Raw genomic sequence first — 20975 nt, forward strand, 5'->3', positions numbered from 1 at the left:
CAGAAAGACACAAGAGAGAAACACGTGTCTGAAACATGGCTATTCATTTATTCTTACAGAAAGCCCTATTGAGATTATGGGCTTTTCCCCTCCTGAAAAAAAATCTGAAAAAAGTCAACATATTTAAATAAAGTCAGAATTCATAAAAAAAAAAGTCAGAAATCAGAAAAAAAGTCCAAATTAAAGAAAAAAAAAGTCCAAATTAAATGCTATAAGGTTTTGGTGCATGTAAATGGTCTTCAAAGGCTACAATCCCTGTGTTCCTTCCAGATATATTTTGTCTGAAATGCCTCAATATTTTCTCTATATTTTACCATCCTCTTAAAGCTTCCTTGCTTGGTATTAATAATACCTTTAAACATCTATCATTTTCAACCACACAATTGTTGATTCCTGCAAGGTAAACATATTTGCATTGCTTAAAAATTAAATATCCCAGAGCGTCGACAATCGTACTATGCACATCTTCACAAAATATGTTAGAACAAATTCAACGTGTGATTGGCAGAGGAGTCTCAAAGGTCTCTTTCAGGCGTTTTGGTTTGCTTTCGAGAAATTTACTGAACAGTTTAGCCCTTGATACTAATCAACCAAGTACCCAGCAACAGTGGGCAGATATTTCTGGAAACCAAACCCACTTTAAGCCTCCTGTCCAGCACCGAACAGAAGACAGAGACATTGCAAATGATGTGTGTGCAACAAGGCAGCATAAGAGCCAGATTGTATTCTAAAAAGAAAGTGACGATCGGTGTTTGCCTAAATCAGAATGGTGGAAACAGGAATCCAAAGTAGAGTGGTGCTTTCCCTCTGCAAAGGGAATATAGGGAACTATTTCTTTCCAGTTATTCCAACACCAGGGGACTTTCACATGAATTGTCCTGGACAGGAACACATTTGTCCAATTATTCTGACACCCTTTGAATGCATCACCCGAGCCATATCTTGAAAATGAAACACAATCATGCCTGTGATTATCCACTCAGTGTTTTTCTTTAATACCACCAAAAAATATATCTCCAGATGTATAAATAAGACATTTCTACTCGTGTTTTTGCCATGTCAAGCTTTTAATATGAAACAAATTCAGGGTTTAAGGCTTTTCTCTGTTATAAATCTGACTCTAGCAGGCGTAATGCATTTTGGTTACATTTAGTTTTTCTGTCGAGTCACTGGTTTTAACTGACTGGTTTTCTTCCAAAACCCACCACCTGAAGTGGGAATATACCTTGTTACTGACCAAGAAAAACTGTGAGAGGAGGATAACTTAGAGCCAAGTCCAACAAAATCAATAACTAATCCCATAATAAAATAACAGGGTGTGCAGCGACATAAAATACCATCAAGCAGAACACAGAACGGCAGGACGGACACAAACAGCTGATTCTACCCACACTCACCCTGGTGCATGAAGTGCTATATTTGAACAACTTTTCTCAAAAGGGATTTAGTTGATTACACACAAATCAAACACAAATTAAAAAGGAAACAGAAATTAGGCTGGGTTTCATTTGCGACTTTGCAGAAGAGCCTAATTGCTTTCTCTACAACCGTCCGTCCTCTTCTTGCCTCAATTTCAAAATGCTTTGCCTCCTCCCAGTCTCTCCCCTTCTCCATCACAGTATTAAGATAGAGATTAACTTCAGTTCAGGGAAACGGCCGCTTCACACATCCCTGTTAACCGCATCATTCTTCACACTGGGGATGCAGATGCTTCTCACAGACTTGCATTAAAACCATTAGTTACCAGGTGGGTGTGCAGATCATTAGACCTCACCACACACAGGTGAAGTAACTCTAAAGAAAATGCTGTTTCCACCTCCATCTGACAGTAACCTCCCTCACATTATTTCCTGCTCGCTGCGCAGCATTAAAGCAAAGTGACTCAAAATGAGGCAGAGAGGTCTCAGCGGACTTTTAACAGGCTTATTGGAAGGAAATCATTTTCACTCTCTTTCTTATTGTTTCCTGCTGCACAAGGACACATCGTACATTAGCAATGTTTTTGGAAGCCTTAAAGTTAAATGGGACTACAGTTTATTAGAGTACAGCACATGTTCAGGATTGTAGATCAAGATCGGTATGATTGAAACTTGATGGAACCCGTCCAATCTGTTGGTAATCTACAGGAGCGCCTATAGGGAGCTGTCAATCATCATCAAGGTCGTATCAAAGAAACACCACTTCCTCTGTGGTCCACACACACACACACACACACACACACACACACACACACACACACACACACACACACACACACACACACACACACACACACACACACACACACACAGACACACACACACACACACACACACACACACACACACACACACACACACTTTCTATTCACCTTCTGTAACACTTTGTACCCATTCTTTTAAATAATTGTATCCCACTTTTCATCAACAGGCTTTCTCCTTCATCTTTTACCACAATTTCCTCCGAGAATGGCTTTTAAAAGATGTCAATAAAACAGGTGAGCGTGTTGCATTCAGCTGCAGGCAAAGAGTGTAGGAGGAACCGCCGCAAAGGAGCACCACTTAGGTTATTCATGAAGCATAACAGGGTGCTGATGCATTGAATCCAAGTCTCGGTAAAAAAGAATCTGATCCTCCTGATTCGTGCTGACTAGATTTCTGTCTGTTGAAAGTCATCACGAAAAGGAGTTTGATATCCTTGCCTCTGACAGCAACATCTACATTTGCTGTTTTTGTTGTTGAACACAATTCTTCTTCCAAACTTTATTCACGTTGAAGTATCTGTCTGCTCAGACAAGGTGTACAATATAATTGGTGCGGTGTAAAGGTCAGACTGATTACAAAAAAGACTAGACTTCTGTACCTGACCTTTTCGGTAGCTTTCTAGATTTTACTTTTACACAACTTCCTATTCCAACTCTTAAAACTTAGAGTCCTCTCCTGCTGATGTTCAGGTGTATATCAGTATGTAGTGTGGGACATGTCTCCATGATTTAATGTTCAGACAGCTCTTTATGTTTCTCATACTGCCTGTGCTGCAACACCTCTTTTCACCCTCTGTCTGAAACCAGAGCCCAGTCTGCTCTGATTGGTTAGCTGGCCGGCTCTGTTGTTGTGACTGAACGCTTAGAGATGTCCCGCCCCTTAGCCTATCACGTACAATGTGTTGGGAGAGATACACAGGGATTTTAGCCTCTTCAGACCATTTACATGCACTGATACCTAGATATAAAACACACTACAGGAAAGGGAACACCCCAAAAAGCAAAACAGGGCCCTTTCAGTTATAGGTTTCCTTATCAGAAGCATTGGCTGGGAAGATTTTCCTCCGATTTCATCAGCTTTTATGGTGAAAAAATAATCTGGCATTAAGATGAATTTAATCTTGATAAGATATTTGATGCTTGTTAGTCGCCAGATTGATCGCAACTTCTTAATTATTGTGTAATTTATCAATGTCACACATCACGACAGTTTTGCATTGCTGATAGTTTAAGACAATAACCATAGCATTCAATCGAAATAGTTCACTGTTATATGTTGCCTTTATCACAGCTGTCCTCTTTACTGTGACAAAGTAATTGTCCCCGCTGTGGCACGATTGAAGGATTGCTGATCCTGATTCTCATCACAACACGTGCCAGATAATGGCTTGAAAAGTTAAGGTCTTCCTCAGTAGATTAAACACATGTATCTTTAAAAGGTATGTATCTGAATGGATGACAGTTAGAAAAGTAAAGGAGAAATGGAGCCGGCCACGACTTCAGATGAAGCACAGGAAGGTCAGCCGCTGAATCACTGAAGCCTCTGGGGCTTTTTTTGGGAACCAGGAGGAGAGAAGGAAGGAGGGAGAGGGAGAGGAAGAGGAGGGTGGCTCGCTGAAATGCTTGGCAAGGATGAATGAGTAAGTGAGGAGGAGGTATGAGAGTAAACTGTTCCCAGTAGCAATGAAATGAAGACGAGGCAGCAGCGAGGAGACGGAGAGAGGGAGGCAGGACGTGTCAGGAGAGAGTTTTAGTAACGGCGCCTGAAGGGCATGGAGGTCTGACAGAGAGATGGGAGTGGAAGGTGGAGGGAGTGGATTGAGACGGACAGAGGGCGACCCATGATGCAGCGGGGCAGACGTCATGGTCTTAAGTCACGCACACATCGAGTCAGCCTCCTCTCTGAGTCCGTCTATCCTCTCGCTTTCTCAGAATACAGTCGGATAAATATCCTCACTCTGATTTTGAGGGGACTTATCCGTCCTATATGGGAGGAGACTGGTTTTATTTTGAAGTCATCATTAATTTAAGAGCAAAGCAGCCAGATTTCAGACTTATAAATCGCTCCTTCATCTCTAATTATGTCAGTCATTTAAAAAGGTCTGGAGTTATGCTTAAGGGCGACTACTGCCTTTTAATAAGAAGAAAGACAAGATTTTCGAGACAGATATTAAGAAAAATCTGTCCCAGTAAGAATCCATTTTAAACCGCTTTTGAGATAAATAGATCTTAAATAGAAAGAGGACATATATTGCTTCATTTCAATATGCAGTGTCTGCACTGGGACATGTCTCCATGCTTTAATGTTCAAAAAGCTCCTCTTTTCACCCTCTGTCTGAAACCAGAGCCCAGTCTGCTCTGATTGGTGATTGGTCAACCGCTTAGAGATGTCCCGCCCCTTAGCCTATTACAGTACGTACAATGTGTTGGAGCACTAGCCAATAGAAGCAAGAGTTACACAGTGATGTCACAGCTAACATGAACACTATTTAAGTTTATGGGTGATAAAAAGGAAAACTAAATGGCTGATTGCTCAGATTATCTGTGTGCGTGAGACATGGAAATCTCCTGAATAATTTTATGACACTACAAGTTTTCATGAAATGTTCAAGAACGTAATATTGACAGAGATTCCGAGGACTGAATCAACTTCACATCGCCGAAAATCCATGGTTAATATCAAAGCGCTTCGACTGTTTGAGAGTTTCCCGTCACCAAACATTGACTGTGCAGAAAATGAAAGTGACTTTAACATCTTCAACATTAAAGATTCAAAGGCTTATTGTCACATGTGCAATATCTACAGCAATGAGCGTCTCTTGCAGCAGCAAAGGCTGCACTTCAGACATAAAGGGGAGAAATGGTGCATCTAAAAGTGAAGGAGTCTCTGCTCGTATTCTTTAAAGGTATCTGAAGAATATGCATGCATTCACATTGTGTGTTTAACTCAGGGTTTTGTTGTTGGTTTGAGCCCCTTTCGTACTGAGAGTGAAACCCCCCCCCCCCCAACCGTTGCAGGAGAGGTAATGTGGGGATAGCTGCAGTTATTTTTATCCCACCAGTGATAGAGGTTCCTCTGAGTGCAGAGCAGTTTAATATGACCGTGCAACCCGAGCACTGATCCCTGATCAGCTCTCTTGTTCTCGGAGGTTTAATGACTACAGGCCGCACAGCGAGGTGGAGCAGAGGCAGAGCGGCGTGACTCAATGTGCCCGGACACTCGTCTTCATTCAGCTAAGAGACTGGGGGGGTGATGCATGGAGCGGTGAGTTCAGACTTATAAAGTGGGAGAGAGAGGGAGGGAGGCAGGGAGAAACAAGGGCGGGACGGATGAGTGGAGTCAGTGTAAGGAGACTTTGTGGTGGGGAAAGAGCTCATATTAAAGAATATATATGTTTCTGTTACAGTCTTGCCGTTTTAGATTAATAAATGGAAACGAAAAGTAAAACAATTATTGCACATAATAAAAACAGGAGTAGAAAATAAACGGTTATACAATATATCTCAAAACAGATGATTGATAATTATGGAGGCTCTGGAAAAAATACATAATGGTGCGTTCAAAGGAGAACATATTGATCCACACTCTTATACATAATTAACAAAGTGAAAAGGGAGATATTTTAAATGTTGAAGTTGCTGATTAGTGCATTTTTAGATCGTTTAATAATCAATATATGCTACTTTCTTTTTCCTTTGGAGGTGGTGTTACTTTCAGGACAATGTGCACTGGTGTCCTCTGTGTTTGCCTGCTGTCAGTGCCGTGTGAAGAGAGGAAACGTACAGTCATTGTATCAGCTAACACACACACACACACACACACACACACACACACACACACACACACACACACACACACACACACAGAGTGACGTCTGCATTCAATCCATCCACGGCAGGGCCCAGGAGGTGAACCTCTACCAGTCACACTCCGTATTCTAGGTCACTAACCAGCGATTCCCAGTCCAAGCCCCCCCTTACTGAGCCGCTGCTGGGCAATAAAATGCAGCAATATGTTGCATCCTCCTGTTTTTATCGCAAAATAAATCACGTTAGAGCATTTCATTTGGTAGTTTGTCAAATGTGCAGCTAGATTAAGATACTGATTGCAGTAAAGCCCTTCATCATACAAGCAACATGTGTTTAACGTGTTTTATTTAAAGTATCTATGAGAGTTTAAGGAGTAAAACGAACAGTATTTGCCTCTGAAATGCAGTACAGAAGCATCATTTACTACCATACTACTACTATAGTTCATAAGTAAGTCAAACAGAGTCCTGTCTATTTAAATGAACAGAAATGATGAATTCAAAAGCTTTACTCTCCTCTTTATACCCCTTCTTTTGCCTCATAAATAAAGCATAAATACATACTTATTTTGATTCTGTTCAGTGCAAATAAGAGCTGTTGAACCCTGACACTCCTAAGTAGTTAGTCCTGCAAAGAAATATATCAAATATTATTCAAGGAAGCATAACGCTCCAAGGAACAGCTGGGTTGTACAAGTGTTAAGTAGGTATTTAAATACTGCACCTGATTATATCGCTGCAAGTTTTTACTATAACATCTAAATATTAACAAGAACAATAGTCAGACCTCTTTGGAGATGGATATAAAGTGTAGACTCGTGCATGAACATATCATTTTACTATCATTATCTGAAGGTCCTCTATTATCTCCTAATACCACACAGATGATGTAATGGGGCTGAATGTGACTATTTCTGGTGCACAATTTAAGCATTTTAAAGTCAATTTGGTAACTCTTGTGTCAATTAATTGAAGTGCATTAGGCAAATATTATTGCTATGGATTATTTAGTCAAAAGACACATTAAACATATGAAAAATAAAGAACATAAATCATAACTTTTGCGGAAGTGACACAAAGACAAAAAGAAAGGTGTAATCTGAAGCCACATCTTGTGAAATATATTGAATAATGATTCAATATGCAGTTAAAAGCAATAAAAGAGTGTGTGTCTATAATGGAAATGGAGAAAAATATCACATTTCAGGACACTAGACGATTTAATCCAGACTTGTTCTGAGGTGCTTGTTAATGAAACTGACCCCATTGACAGACAATGGCCCTGACCTCAGTTGTCAAGTGGTGACGCTTTAGAAAAGGAGCATTAAAAAACCATTTGGAAGGAGCAATTTCAAGTCATTTTACTCCACCACCTCTCTCATCCGACCGCTCCATCATCACAGAGGTATGCCGGCCATTAGCGCGTTTTTCCACCTGCGTTTACGACACGTTGTTATAATCGTTTAACTCACTGGAGCTGCCACGGGGAGGCCTGTCATCAGAGGAGACAGTTGCTTAAATTGCTAGAGTTGTGTGCACACACAGATGTTAATGGAAGCAGACCTTGCTTTTGTGCAGCTCAAAGTCACTAAGTGATTTTAAAAGTAGTTTTTCTATCTTTTTTTAACATCTTCAGTCGACTTAAAGCGTGCCTGGATTCGTTTTCATAGACCTGTTGCTTGCTTCTATGCTCTAATGTTCAGAAAGCTCTTTATTGTTCTCATACTGCCTGTGCTGTGCTGAGCACCTCTTTTCACCCTCTGTCTGAAACCAGAGCCCAGTCTGCTCTGATTGGTTAGCTGGCTGACTCTGTTGTGATTGGTCAACCGCTCTGAGATATCCTGCGCTACATAGTGATGGAAGTAAACAAAGGAGTCCAATGGAGGTGTTTCAGGCGGAGGGAATACAGGGATTTTAGCCTCTGCAGACCATTTACATGCACTAAACACCTATAGAACAAACTACAGGAGAGGGACAACTCCAAAAAGCAGAATAGGGCCTCTTTGTTGAGTTTTTGGGACTTTTTTCACAGTAAATGTGCTGGTTTGACAACACTTCACTTCATGTCTTAATGCTAATAACTTAACTAAACATAAGATGTTGTTCAGCCCCGTCATACACACGTATATCCATCATAACATATATAGAGCTTTAACTGATCGGATTAAAAACAGTGTGCTCTCTGGGATGCGAGGTGGGGAGATAGAAGTCAATAGACAGTGACGATACGCCTTTTTATGACTAGGATTTGTGACTCTTTAAAATAAGAGTATTGCTTGTGCAGTTTAGGATAAATAGGGACAGATAATGCCTGAGCTTCAGAATGACTGCATAGTCAATACGTTGTTTATTTGTTGCTTTCATGAGTCAATTAAACGTCCAGTTTGTCAGACATCAGATCCTTCTCCAGCTTCCTGTTTGTTTCATTTCCATCACAGGTTGGCTCAGTGTAAGTATAGAACCCCACCTGTAATTAATTAATAATACATGGTATAAAAGGTCAAAAGGACATGAGGTTTAAGCAGCAGACATTGAACAAAAGGCAAACATGAGGAACAGACAAAGACAAAGAAACGAAGCTGTGTGCGGCTGTGGTTATTAACGACCTGCGACTGGAGTGTGGCTGAAAGCAGCGAGCATACAGCCGTCTCCTCTCTGAGATAATCTGCATCCCACTGTCGAAGTCTGCACTAAGCACCAGCTGACAACCCCCATACTTCACTTTAAATTGGGCCTTCCAGATCCATTACGGTCTGCATGAAGGCACAGCCCAAAGTCTTGATCAGATGGAAAAAAGGACAATAAATAAGGGGAACACAAAGCCGTGTTGTGTGGAATAAAAGACAAGGTTATTGTTTTTAATATTCAATACAAAAACATTTGCTTTTCCCTTGTGTGAATATTTTACGAAAGTCACACAGCGGCGCCCCCCCGGATGAATTGCTGCAATCAATATGAGTTTATGTTTTATTTTCCCCACTCCCTCTAGTTTCTGCTCTTTTTCTGATTGCTTGCTGTCCCTTTCCATACAGCAATAGGCGGGCGGAAGGTAAATTGGCCTCAGCAATCAGTATCCATTAGGCTCCATTGCAATAGTCAATTTTGCATTTGCCACTGTCCTCACGCAGATGGATTGATATCATTTCAGAGCACTATATAGCTTCATGTGTTTTAGCCCACTTAAAAATGGATGATTGCAGAACAGATCTGTCATCGTGGGCAGAGGGAAACATGAAGCAGCCATTATTTACACTGCTACTATAACACAGAAAGCACATGATTCACTTTGATCACGCCACAGACTCCACAAATCAAATATATGAAGGGCTGGGTTTTTTGTGAGTGTTATAAATCTAATAAATTAAATTAATTGCACTGCAAAAGCAGAAGGGATACACTCAGGAATCAGGAGCATGCTATGTGTTAGAGCATGATCTAATCTGCCCTCTTATTGGCTGCAGCTCACTGGAATTAAGTGGTGCAGGGATGACATGTGTTTTGGTGGGCTAACCAGGAAGTTAGCATAGCATGGGCTCCGTCTACAACAAGCCAATTGGATCTTTCCATTGGATTTGAAAAGATTGCAGAAACTAAGATCTGCAAAAAATTTTTCAGGAGAATAATATCCACATATCAGGAATAAGGAACTACATCACGGTCACATGACTACACTTCACCACCGCTGAGCTAAAGGTGGCTAATATCCGGTCATGATGACACTGCTCACTGATTCGACCCTAATTCCTAAACAAGCTGTGCGCTCTACTGTTGCGTGTCGCTGCAGAGAGCCAGGTGGAGAATCGGTTGAGATTCAAGCGAGCTGGTCAATGAGACACACCTGCAGATAATTAACCTGCATATATATGTGTGAGAGGATAAGCAGCAATCTGCAACACGACACCCTGCTGAGCGCCTGGAACCTGGAGAGGCTGGCTATAAATGACACGGCAAGAGGAACCTTTATTTAGACCGACAAACAGGTAGCTGTTCCTGAGACTTTATTTGAGCAGTCTCTCAGCAGCTGTGATGAAGGCATGCACGGAGAGGACCTTCTTCATGAGTTAAAGCTGCAATCAGTTACTTATATTTATATTTGGGAGTGCACGAGGCCGATAATCAGTGGGTCCCTCTGGCTCCTCATGATCTCCTAATGGCTGAATAGGATATTTCTTACCTAGTGTATGCTCAGAGAGATATTTAAGTGGACTGTTTGGCTGTAAAACAAGAAGGTTTGCTACTGCTGGAGACCGGTGCTTGCATGGTTTCGGCTCAACTGTTTTCAGTCGGGATACAAACTATCTTACAGTAAAATACATACACGGAAATATGTTTGCAGGTGAGAAATTGGCAACGCAGTAACAGTATCTTTATTTATATTTGATCGGCAGTGTCTGGAGATCGTTTGATAGGGGTTTTTGAGCAGTGATTGACACTGAGTCTCATCAGCTCTGATTTGTTGCTATATTCACACCAGGAGAAATCTTGCAAAAGCCATCAGGAGCACCGGGGGAAGCCGAGGAATCTGATATTTTACAGATTGTCTGTCATGCACTTCCGTCAAGATGGAGTGACAGATCCAGCAAATTTGACAAAAACTTATTTTCAACCAAAGTTTGAACCAAACTAAAAATAAAAAGGAATATAAACACACACTGGGAGTATGAAATCTCTATTTGCAACAGTTCCACACCACCTCGTCTGCCTGCAGAGGAGTCAGTTTGTCATGCAGCAGGCAGAGTGTGAAAGACGACAGAGCTTTTCCTAAAATCTCCCGACATCATCTGCGGTACCTGTACGGCAGATGATGGCGTACGCTCAACCTAAACATGGAGAATGTAATCTTGTACTTTCTAGAACTCAGCATGACGAGACAGGAGTGACAGTTGAAGGGTGGAACTCGCTAGAGAGACAAATAATTTAAAGTTTTGTGAGGCAACACACGCCTCAGAAATGTTGACTTACTCCTGCCATCCAAAAACACTCTTTGGTGAGCGGAGCCTCGAGGAGTTGCTGGTGGTGTCATCTGCAGATGCAGGCTACAACTAACAGGCTAAAAACCCCACCCTCACAAGTATTGTTTTGCTCCTGATTCTTACATCTTTACTGTTCACTGATGGCCATGTTGTCTTTTATCTGCTTTGCATAATGGTGCAGTGATGGCGTATTTAGTAGTCCGATCGAGAAGTTAGCATCCAAGGGTAACCTCGGCATTGTGGAATACACACGTCTACGATACTCCCACGTGTTGTTCAGCAGGATAATCTCCACATATCAACACCACTTGCATAAATGCAATCGGCAGAAGGTAAAAGCTAACATTAAGCTATAAACAAACTACACAACGGTCGTGTGGTGCACATCACCACCGCTAAGCTAAAGGTGGACTTGTGTCGTTAAGTCGTCTCATTTAGTCGCTTGTTAGCCATCTTTATGACACAGAAGCGTCGGACGTATTTCAGTCTTCTACCCACAAACAAAACTAAAATAAACATTGACTTTCAGACGAGGGAACAAGAAGAGGTAAAATACCAATTCTTTTACAGGTTTTAGGACTCATTCCTGCACCACTCTATTGCCTCATGACCCTATAGCTCTTCCTTTTGTCTTTACTGTGTGTGAGCTACTATTAGGCTCTCAATTATAATCTCATATCTCCTTGTTTAGTAGTTTCACACATCCTGTTTCTGAGTAACTGAGTAATTATCAAACCTATATTGACTAATGGTGAATGAAAGTTGGTCTGCAGTTTTGGTTAATGTTGTTATTAGCATCTGATTTACTACAGTTTAACTGCAGCCTCTGGATTATGTTAAAAATGATAATCCAGTACAGCATCCGGCAAGCAGGCACAAACAAATACACAACCTAGTGAGAGAATAGAGGGAGAGCACTATTAATCTTTAAGATGGATTCTTTTCATGTGGTTTCAAAGAGACCTGCTGTCAAAGAGAGTCTTCTGTGGATTTCATGAGTAGTGGGAATTAATGATGGCATTTCCCTTCACCTTGGACATATGCCAATTAAACCAAAAGTTCTCCATGCAGCTGAGAGATTCATACAAAGAAAGCAATATTATTTTATTAGAACGTTTCAAAACAAAAAATCTCCACACAGGATTCAACGTTTTTTTTTCTGCTCCTGGTTAGTCATGAAAGAAGCACATCTCTCACATCTAAGACCCCCTGTGGCTCCGATATCGTGAGGATGTCAAGCATGCAGACTTAAGGATCTTTTATCCGTATCGTGGTGGTTTGGATTTGCCTTGCCACACTAAGTCAGGAGAAAAAGGAGAGCAGAAACCAGAGCTAATGCCAGAGATGTCAAGTACTTCTAAGCGTTGAGCCAGATATTTTCCCCCGCTCGTCTTTCAGAGGGTGTGAACGCAACAACATGTCTCCTGAGACGCTGTTCTCCACCTCACATCACTGTGTGGGAATGTCAAGATGGAAGCGCATCCATGCAGAAATGCAAAAATGTAGAGCAGGGAAACAACACACACCACACACACACACACACACACACACACACACACACACACACACACACACACACACACACACACACACACACACACACACACACACACACACACACACACACACACACACACACACACACACACACACACACACACACACACACACTTAGAGAAATATGCCAGCATGACATCAGGATGTCAAATTTGAAAAGGTTGAAAGTGACCTACAGTATTGCTTCATCTATAGATCCTGATCAAGGCTACTGTCATACTGAGTACACTGCTTTCAAAATATACACATCAGCATGGTGTTTAAAGGTGTGGCAGGTGTTTCCTATGTATACATTTCATAGATTTTAGAAAGATTTTTGACATTTTGGCTTCCGAAGTACAGCGTAATCAACTGAAAGTCATTGTTGGGCTACAACAAATGTAATAATTAAATGTAATGACCTTGAAAAATACCGTCAAAGGTTACAAGTTTATAATGTTTTCGACAACAACCAGTTAAAATCGACCCTATGGTAAAGGGCTGTCAATCAAAAGGTGGCCACGCCCTAAATCCACCCTGCATTATCATCAGTGTACCCCTAAATTGGAGAATAATTGACACAATTAAAATCAGGCTCCATTAAAGAAGACTTTAATCTAGTGATGAAGACCTAAAACTGACTTGAATAGTATAAATCATGTAATATATAGGGTCATCTCTCATAGTCTTCTATACAATTTGGATTTGCGAGCAGTGGAGTCGCCCCCTGCTGGCTATTTGAGATATCTTATCCACCCTGGATTCTCTTTTCACCCTGAGGTTGCTGTTTAACATCTTGAGCTTTCATTGACGTCTTCAGACTCTGCTCATCTACACCCACATTATGTATGCGAGCCTTCTCCTCAGGAATTTGCTAAATAATAAAAACAGAAACTACCACATGAATACATTTTCTTTGACATTTTATGGAATCTGAAACAGTCTAAAGTTCATGGGTCAGCTATTCTTTCACAAAAGGACAATTCATTCATGTTCATTCATACCAAACATCTCCTATCCACTCAATAATACCCTATCAGTGTGAGGTATTCGCAGTGTATAATCAATAGGTAAAACTCGCTCAGTATCCAAGGTGACTCGCTTTGCCCTTGCCTGAACAGTCGGCCCATAATACAAGAACAAAGTATGAAGCAATTGCACATTTTATGCTTCCTTTATGTCTTATGGATTGAAACATGCAACACAATGTGAAACACAGGGTTGTACTCCGGGGGAAATTGGACTTGCATGATTACTGCAGTGTTATCATCTGCGCTGCACACAAACCTGCCAAGCATGAAATCAGATCTCGTAAAGATAGTGTGAATTAAATTTGTGTTTGGATTTAAATCTGTAAATCTCTTCCTGCGTGTATGTGGGGTGTGATATGAGGCTTGTCCTGTACTGCAGGTGAGAGTATGGCGATAAAATTAGACCTTCCGATTTACAAGGGTTGAATATTCAATGTGTGACCAAGACAATGATTGCATTAGGGTTGTATAGATGATGAAAGCAGTGAAGAAAGATATAAGGCAGAGGAGAGGCTGAACACTATTCAAAGAGAATACACCCAGTCGAGTCTACTTTGCTCCTGAATACTGCATTATCCTAGAGAAAGTTCCTCAGAATGGATGGTGCCAATCAGCAACCTCCCAGACTGCACAACAAAGGATGTCCCGACAACAAAAGCAGCTTAAACTCTGTTTCTTGTGCAATGAAAAGATCTGACACCGTATGTAAGGATGACAACTAAAAGCCTTTGTTGCTCTCTGACAGATTTGGAGGAAACCTACACACATCTTTGATCTCGAACACATCCCATCAAGCGAGTTTGGTCTGATGCCTTGTCAGCATTTTGAGAACTAAACGCACATCAGTGAGGCTTGTGTTGCCTCTGAAGTCTCCTGGAAATTAGATTTTAGAGAGGTTACATTTTTTATAGGCTCTTTAGATTTTGGCTCCTAGAAGCTTCACAGCAACGTTAACCGTTCATGAACCAAACTGTGGCGATAAATCCGTCCACAAGTTGCTTTCTTTCTCAAACTCCCAGACTAGCTTTGTGGCCGCGGGGTGTGGTTAAAGCGCCCGGCTGCTGGAGTGATGGAAGTGGCTCGGCCGGAGACCAGAGAGCCGATCAGAATCAGGTAATAAGTCACTAAATAAAAGCATGCTGGTCACCTGGTTCTGGTCTCTTGTTGAGGCTGGGTCCTGGAGGAGGTAACGCCGGCCTTGAGAATCCCTACCTGGCGTTTGCACCAGATTAAGGTTGGAATGTGTATTTTTCTTCAAGCTTTCTTCCACTATTTTTTAAATAAACTATGGTCTAAATGAGTAATCCATTAATTCATGAGCTGCTGCCCTTTTCCCTTCCTTCCTATTTATATTTCTAACAAATGCATCTCAGAACAGTAAAGAAAATAAGATCTTTAACAAACACGCTTCTATGATATTGACATGTCTTGTCAGCAGGGTAATTAAAGCTTAAATGCATTTTATGGAAATAAAAAGTCAATGTTGGGCTATAAAGGAACTACAGCACGGTCACATGACTTCACGTCACCACCGCTAAGCTAAAGGCGGCTAATGTTGGGCTATAAAGGAACTACAGCACGGTCACATGACTTCACGTCACCACCGCTAAGCTAAAGGAGGCTAATGTTGGGCTATAAAGGAACTACAGCACGGTCACATGACTTCACGTCACCACCGCTAAGCTAAAGGAGGCTAATGTTGGGCTATAAAGGAACTAAAGCAAGGTCACATGACTTCACGTCACCACCGCTAAGCTAAAGGAGGCTAATGTTGGGCTATAAAGGAACTACAGCACGGTCACATGACTTCACGTCTCCACCGCTAAGCTAAAGGAGGCTAATGTTGGGCTATAAAGGAACTACAGCACGGTCACATGACTTCACGTCACCACCGCTACGCTAAAGGCGGCTAATGTTGGGCTATAAAGGAACTACAGCACGGTCACATGACTTCACGTCACCACTGCTAAGCTAAAGGATGCTAATGTTGGCCATGATGACGTTAAGTCGTCTCACTTAGACACTTGTTAGCAACCGCTGTTTTTAAATTCACCAGTGGGGTATTTCCTGACGGCTTTTATGTTTTTAGTCCAAAATATCATCAGCTTGTGTTAACCACAGACCTTATTTCAGACATCTAACCACAACTGATTAAACCAGGTGACGGGAAGCGGTAAAATGCTGACTCATTTCCAGGTTTCAGGACTGATTCCTGCACCACATTATTGGAGTCATGACTATCTTGGGCCCTCTGGGACCCTGACACAGTGTGATATCAAGACTCAGAAGACACGTCCTCTTTCATCCTGCCTCACTTTCACTCCGTCGAGGCTGCAGCCAGCCAGAGGTCCTTGGCAACATTGGTGTGCCCTGTTTGTGAACCTGTTTATCTGGCACTCCTCAAGCTCCGGTCCATCTGAGGCCTGTGCCACTCTGACTCAGGATATGAGTTGGACAGAAAACTGTAGTCTGGGGAGAAGGGATGAGGTCTGACACTTGGACAAGATGCGCTAGGAGGGAAGGATGGCACGAAGGAGGTTAGCCAAAGACAGATGGGGGCGAGAGGGGGGCCGTCTGGAGGGAAATTTGGAAGAGGGAACAAGGATGTCAACACTAAGGCAAGCTTGAGCACAAGACACAAAGGTAACCCGGGAAATTAGGATTTGATGAGCTGCGAGCAGAGGAGTCAAGCAGAGTGATTCTGTAACAAGATTATCTGAGGGGGGGTTGAGGAAAGAAGAGCGAGGCCACAATCTGCCTCTCTTCTTTTCCAAGTTTGCACTTACCCACTTTTTGAAGCAGCAAGTAGTTGAATACAATGGGAAAAAAGGGAAGAAATAAAAAGGTGGTATTACTGGAAAAAGAAAATCCATAATCTTCAGAACATAGTGTTGTGTAGAACAGAAAATAGGGAAATTAAGAAACCAGTGAGAGAAAATGACCCGAAAATGGGTCGATCAATTCTCAAAACCAGAAAATGAAGTGAGAGCTTTGGCAGAGAGTTAGAGGAAGAGTGGATGAATGGGATCAGAAATGAATGAAGGACTGCAGATAGAGCTGACACACTCAGACAGAAGTAGAGGAAGTGTGTCAGGGGTTCAGCTGGGATTCCAAAAAGTGAAAATAATTAATACTTTATAAGTCATCCCATTTCTCAGTTACAATTTAGAAACTCCCAAACAAATGATATTGAGATTCATCTGAATGAATAGCAGATTAAAAGATAATCGAAAACCCCTTCAAGGTTATGTTTAGGATTTGGTACTTGGAGGGTTGGAGAATTTAAAGGGGCCCTATTATGGTTATTTTTAGGGATCATATTTGTGCTTCAAATGTGGCCGTGTTTAAAACCAGAGCCCAGTCTGCTCTAATGGTTAGCTGTATAGATGTCCCGCCCCTTTACGTACAATGTCTTGGAGCGCTAGCCAATAAAATAACCTTCCTCTGGAAGGAACTTTGGGATTTTAGCCTTTGCAGACCATTTACATGCACTTAAACCTATATAACACACCACAGGAAAGGGAAAACCAAAAGCATAATAAGTCCCCTTTAACTCGCTTTATTTCCTAGATAGTTTTTTTCTTCTTCAGCTAATAAGAGATTGTTGATTTCCAAATTAATTTCCAAAACTGTTCCTTTTTAAACCAAAGCAAATATGGAATAATGATCCTTTCATCATTAATATTTTAGACTTAAATCTTCCTCTGAAGGCACATTTGTGCATTATTAGCTTTGGCAATGCACACATTTTAATGAACTGGAATTAAGTGTACCGATTGAACCCTCATTTTAAATGTAATTAACACAAATTAAACTGTCCTTCTTTGTCTTTTTAGGAAATGTTGTTTTCGTTTAAACTACGTGTTCCTCACATACTTTCACACCATAATAAACTAATAAAATGCTGAATATATGTTGTTAAGGGAAATGTAATATGCTGGTAGAGTAATTTAGCCAAATGTTGAACAGAAAATGGTACTTATTGGCAGCTACACAATTTTAAATGTCTCAAATTGGCGATTAGGAGCAAAAAGCGTCTCATTACTTTGCAGAGAAATGATAACACCATGGTCCAGTTGACCCAAAAGGCCACTGGGTAAGCCAGCGCTTACTAATGATCAACATTTACCATAACAACGCAATCATTGTCTGACATTTGACAAATTGTTTAAGAGACGAATGGAAATAGTTCTGTGCTCGCTGTGTTCAGGTCAGCGGGTTTGGTGTAAAAACAAAGCGGGGGGAATCACTTCGCTGAACACAAATGTTGTTCCAACAAGGACAATTACCCTAATACATGTTTGGGATTAAAAACCTCATTACAGAGTCTTAATTAATGATCTGGAAAGTAAAAGATATTAACAAAGAGCAAGCGGTAAACGTGTTGCTGAATGTGCCATTATCAAATAGGACACTTTAAATGTCATACTACAGCAAAGAGGTGTGTTTCTGACATTATGAGGTAAATATCCCAATGGGTTTGTCCTGTCCTTTCACGATAAATGGTTCTATTACAGCACGTTGGTGGAAAAGTCACAGATAAGCTTTTATACTGCCACAACGTTACTGCCCCCGTGACAAGGTTGCACATTTCTTGGAATGAGATTAGAAAAAGGGGGCTTTAATATGGCATAGATAGCGAGCGGTAAGGGACATAAGTTTGGGCAATTCTTGTTCTCACATCAGCTGTGTGACATTGAGAGGACAATGTCTTTGGGAGATAAAAGAACGGGAGATGTGACATTTGTCTGAGTAGGTGAGGGTGTTTTGAGAAAGCCGGGAATATGAGAAGAGAAAATGAAAAGGGAGGATAAAATATATGAAAGAGCAGAATGTTAAAGAAGAGTTTGAAAAGCTGTAGAAGTTATTGAGAGGCTCAGGGCTGCTCGGATCGTCTGCAGGAAATGATGCTTCCTTGTATTGTACATAACCGTATAAAAAACGGACACACGGAGTTAAAGTCAGTGTCAGAAATGTTTATGGAACATAGGGTATTGTTCGCCTTTGCAGGCGCCATGCTTCACTGTGTTTATACATGCATGGTATAGCATTGTTTTTAAGAAAGAGTCTCACCTTTTGCCACATGCACACAATTATAACTACAACTATCTTAAAGGTTGGATTGGAAACCAGACTTGGGTTGCTGTCGAATTGTCAATTTCTCTCAGGAGAGGACGTGTAGGCCTAACACATTTGATTTATTTCAAACATTTCCATACAATCATACTTATTGGGGATGCATGCATGTTGACAGGAGGACGGGAATGAGTCTGAGCAACCCTTAAGCTTTCCAACCTTGGTAACGGCAAGTCTGCATAAGGGACAAATCTACAAGTGCTGTTTGTAGTAGCTGTAGTTTCCCCTCTGCAGATGCACATTAATAACATCCGCTTGCAAATCATAAAGGGGTCTCCCAGTGTCAGTACACTCTCTTTAAATTCTCCTTCACATCTCTCCTTAAAGCCATGATGCTTTTGGAGTAGTGGTAAGGAAAGGACCTGCTTTGTTGACAATTCGACAGCAACCTTGCAGTGAAACCCTTTCATTTAAGATCTGAAGATTGTGCACGTATGGATAAAGTTTGATTGACTTCTGACAACATACATAGGAAGTGTACTGGTGAACACTTAGAGAATGATATGTACAGTATGACGTTTATTAGGACAAGAACACTATCTATGACTGCTAAATACCACATGTGCAAGGGCCATTTATTGCACACAAAATGAAGAAGTACTGTACTGTGATTACTGTAAGCCTGACATCATATATTACCCTTATCCTTGAGGGATGTTTACCTTTAAAGCGAAGGTTTATTTGTCCTTGTACTTTATTCATGTGGCTCAATACTCTTAAGAACTCCAGTTGAACCTCCTGAAAAGATGTAAGGAACACAACCCCCTCCGTTTTCCTCGTGTATACTTTACCACGCTAAAATCCCATGTTACACTTTTTGATTTATGCTGCTGAGGTGAGAAACTCACTTGGGTCTGACAGGATGGAGTCAGTCTTGGGCAGAAACTGGTCACAGCGGATCCCCTGGTAGCCTTCTCGACACCTGGAGGAAAGAATAAATAAATAAAGTCAGTCAATAAATCCTGAACAGTGGATTTGCCGGGTAACAAATGCTGCTACAACTGATGTAAATGCAAGAGCTGCACAAAAACCGCCTCCTCGTGTTTTGAGACAAATGTAAGTCTTTGTGGAAGGGGGTTAGAAAAAAGTGCAAAGCGAGGCAAGCTGACAGGAGGGAACAAATAGAGAGGGGATTTTTTATAAGGGTGGAAACCTGCAATAGGACGGATTTTTTTTTTGAAGAAGAAGACTTGTGTGTTTTCAGCAAAAAAAACACCAATTGAGGCTGCAGCAGAAAAAGAGCATCCAAAGGCAATTAAGTGATACCCTATGACCTTTCTCTGTGCTTGGTCATAGAAAACCTTATTAGAAGATACCAAACAAAGGCCCTATCATGTTTTCCCTCTCCTGTAGTGAGCTATATAGTTTTTGGTGCATGTAAATGGTCTGCAAAGGCTAAAATCCCTGTGTGACCTCCAGAGGGAGTTTTTTCTTTGTTTACTTCTGGGATAATGTGACATCAATATGTAACACTAGCACTTCTATTGGCTAGCGCTCCAAGACATTGTACGTGACAGGATAAGGGAGCGAGACATCTCTAAACGAGACCAATGAAAGCTGACTGGGCTCTGGTTTCAGACAGAGGGTGAAAAGACAGGCAGTATGAGAAAATAAAGAGCGTATTGAACATTAAAGCATGGAGACATGTCACAGGAGAGACATTACATACTGATATGAACCTGAAAAGAGCAAAATAGGGCCCCTTTAAGTTCAAAATCTTCGGCCAATGACATTGGATCTGCTCTTAAAAATATTTCGCCTGTGCTCTCAACCCCCAAATTACTCCAAGAGGAAGAGATTCTGACTAAGACTCCTCAACTAATTGACAACCTTATTTCTTTCTCTCTCAATGGTGCTCAAACTCTGAAGAACTTCTGAATATGAGTGGCACATATGTCAGGCGGTGATCATTAAGCAGCTAATGAATTCTGAAATGTGCTCGGGCTGCTCTTCAGAAAGTGTCTCAGGAAACGGTTGTGGATTGCGAGGCTGTGTGTAATTGCTTTTGGCTCAATAACTACGTCCTCATCCACATATAGGAGTGTGTTACAGGGCACACAGACAGCATGGGGACTGAAATGCCAGTATGCAGGGTGAGGCCTAATTGGGAGCCTCCGTTGGTTTGGATATCAATCCTCACCTCTGGCCATTTGTATCAGGATTGACGCTCTGCTACTTCCTGTCCCTCTTGAGGAAAAACCATAGGTTCAAGGGGGCAGTGTGGTAATACAGCGAGAAACTGGGATTT

General features: G+C 41.4%; 1 protein-coding gene across 1 annotated transcript in view; it reads right to left on the reverse strand.

Annotated features, from left to right (window-relative positions):
* Positions 1–20975, reverse strand: part of LOC134859253 (pro-neuregulin-3, membrane-bound isoform) — a 321042-nt gene that overhangs the window by 42458 nt on the left and 257609 nt on the right. Inside the window, 1 exon segment of the mRNA XM_063875647.1 lies at positions 19576–19649. Coding sequence (XP_063731717.1) covers positions 19576–19649 — 74 coding nt within the window.

Source organism: Eleginops maclovinus, chromosome 22 (genome assembly GCF_036324505.1).
Source record: "Eleginops maclovinus isolate JMC-PN-2008 ecotype Puerto Natales chromosome 22, JC_Emac_rtc_rv5, whole genome shotgun sequence".
Classification (NCBI taxonomy): domain Eukaryota; kingdom Metazoa; phylum Chordata; class Actinopteri; order Perciformes; family Eleginopidae; genus Eleginops; species Eleginops maclovinus.